The sequence below is a fragment of the Setaria viridis genome, chromosome 7 (genome assembly GCF_005286985.2).
Source record: "Setaria viridis chromosome 7, Setaria_viridis_v4.0, whole genome shotgun sequence".
Classification (NCBI taxonomy): Eukaryota; Viridiplantae; Streptophyta; class Magnoliopsida; order Poales; family Poaceae; genus Setaria; species Setaria viridis.
In genome coordinates, this window is record NC_048269.2 from 13,221,750 (window position 1) to 13,224,341 (window position 2,592).

The window sequence follows — 2,592 nt, forward strand, 5'->3', positions numbered from 1 at the left end:
ATCATCCATCCTATTCCAACCATCCCTCCTACCAAACAAAAAAAATAGGACAAAATCATCCCATCTCAACCAAACATTAAACGGGACTGTCCTATCCCACAAAATTAGGATAGGATTGTCGCATCCAACTCGTCCCCAGAATATTTAAATACTAATTAGGAGTATTAAATATAGGATAATTGCAAAACCAATTGCATATATGAAGGTTAATTCCCGAGACGAATCTATTAAGCCTAATTAGTCCATGATTTGACCCTACAGTAAATATGTGCTAAGTAGGTTTAATAGATTCGTCTCGCGAATTAGTCACGGCTTATACAATTAGTTTTATAATTAATTGATACCAAACCTTGGACGTAGCCCGAACTAATTACGTGGATCGAAACTGAAAAGGGTCCACCAATTTGCAGGGGTCCACCAATTTGCAAATCTGAGCAACTCGTAGCACCAGAGCCGTATCATGCCTGCTTTCACTCATTCCGATGCCTTTAAATGCCCCGCCGCGTCCGCATTCGCTTCCGCAGCAGAGCAGAGCACCCCCATCCTTCCCGGATTCGCCGATTGATTCCCCCCTATCCCATCCCATTCCCGCGTCCCATTCCCAAATATCTCCCCCTCCCCTCGCCATGGGCAGCGCCGCCGCCTCACCGCCGCCGTCCGGGGAGCTGCTGTCGCAGGACGACCTGAAGCGCGTGGCGGCGCACCGCGCGGTGGAGTTCGTGGAGCCCGGCATGACGCTGGGCCTGGGCACAGGCTCCACCGCCGCACACGCGCTGGACCGCCTCGGGGACCTCCTCCGCGCAGGCGCGCTGCCGGGGGTCGCCGGCGTTCCCACCTCCCTCAAGACGGAGCTCCACGCGGCGCGCGCCGGGATCCCGCTCCTCCCGCTCGACGCGGCCTCGGGCGCCCGGATCCGCCTCTCCATCGACGGCGCCGACGAGGTCGACCCGGACCTCAACCTCGTCAAGGGCCGCGGGGGGTCGCTGCTGCGGGAGAAGATGATCGAGGGCGCCGGGGAGCGGTTCGTCGTGATCGTCGACGAGTCCAAGCTCGTCCCCAGGCTCGGGTGCACGGGCGCCATCCCCGTCGAGGTCGTCCCCTTCGGCGCGCCCCACACGCTGGGCCTCATCCGCAAGGTGTTCGACGGATTGCCGGGCTTCAACGCCAGGCTCAGGAAGGTCAAGAAGGACGCTGGGGAGGTGCCGTTCGTCACCGACAACGGCAACTACATCGTGGAGATGTTCTTCGAGGACGGCATCCGCGGCGACCTGCGCGACATCAGCGACAGCCTCCTCCGCATCACCGGCGTCGTCGAGCACGGCATGTTCCTCGGCATGGCAACCACCGTCGTCGTCGCCAACAGGGACGGCACCGTCACGGTCCTCCACAAGAAGAAGTAAGCTTATTTAAACTGTACCCCCCGCCCCCCCGGCCGGCGCCGGAGACGGAGACGACCATGCCGCGCCGGCCATAGCCCGTACGACGGGAATCTAATAACCAGCCAAGAGAAAGAAAAGCGGAGCGAAGCTGCTCAAGTTTTGTTGCTCTCTCCTCCAGTCCTGTTGTCGTACTAGAATCACTGGTCCAATTTCAAGGGTAATAAGTTTTGGATTGCTCCGAGATATCATCTGCAAGTAGTCAAATTTCTTGGCCGCTCGCCGTCGGCCGTCGCCGCGCTTTTGACCTTTACGTTGTGCGAATATCTTATCTGCTGTCCCTATCTGTGTATCTGGTGATGCGGTGAACATGGACCGGTGCTTTGTGTTCCTCCATCCATTGAGCATTTGAGCCGTGTGCAGAGAAAGGAGAGGACGATAGAATAGCCATCGTCCTGACCTGCTGATATTCAGTGAACATGGCCCAACAAACACTTCGGATTAAACAGGTATGAAAAAGAAAAGAAAATTTTTGGCAAAAACAAAGTCCGGTTTGCTGTCCCTTTTAAACGTGAGATTCTGCATTTTATGCTGCGGCTGTGGCTGCTAAGTGCAGCTACTCTGCATGCTTCTAGCTTGCAGCCGCAGCCACAGCTGGAACCGGCTGTTCCGATCACAGCCGATGGATTTCTTGCAACTTCCCCTGAAAACAGGGGAAATTGAATCATACAGAAAGGAAATTTGAGGAGCCGTGGAGGAGATTCCTACGAGACATTCGCATCTCGCTTTGTTTAAGCGTTCTCGTCCAAGCGGCAAGGAAGCAATGAAGCAGCTTGGTAAAATGTTTTTTAATTCAATTAAATACTACATAGTAGCTTGATTGTGTAGTTTGAGCCCTCGTGTTTCTTGCTGCTCGGGACCTCGTCCTGTCATCTTTAGACCAGGCTTGCAAAATCCTGCTTGGCATGAGGATAGAATTTAGATGGATGGTGACACTCGCAATTTGTTCAGATGAGGTCGCAATCCAACTGTGGATTTGGCTCCATTTTCGGGATACTGAGTAGTTAGTGTTTTTTTCGTTTGTTGTTTTTTGTTTGCCAGTTTCTTTATCAACATCTTCATAACTGTTTTAGTTTCTCAATGCTGCACACAAAGATTTCCCCTTTTTTTTAGACGATGACAAAATTTTACTTGGTTCGTGTGGACATTTTACACG

The 2,592-nt window shown here is 53.0% G+C and overlaps 1 protein-coding gene across 1 annotated transcript; it reads left to right on the forward strand.

Moving 5' to 3' along the window:
- The first annotated feature begins 504 nt into the window (after positions 1 to 504).
- LOC117865872 (probable ribose-5-phosphate isomerase 2) lies at positions 505 to 1,627 on the forward strand. The gene has a single exon (XM_034750131.2). The coding sequence runs from the start codon at positions 627 to 629 to the stop codon at positions 1,398 to 1,400; it is 774 nt and encodes a 257-aa protein (XP_034606022.1). The 5' UTR covers positions 505 to 626; the 3' UTR covers positions 1,401 to 1,627.
- Positions 1,628 to 2,592: the final 965 nt, after the last annotated feature.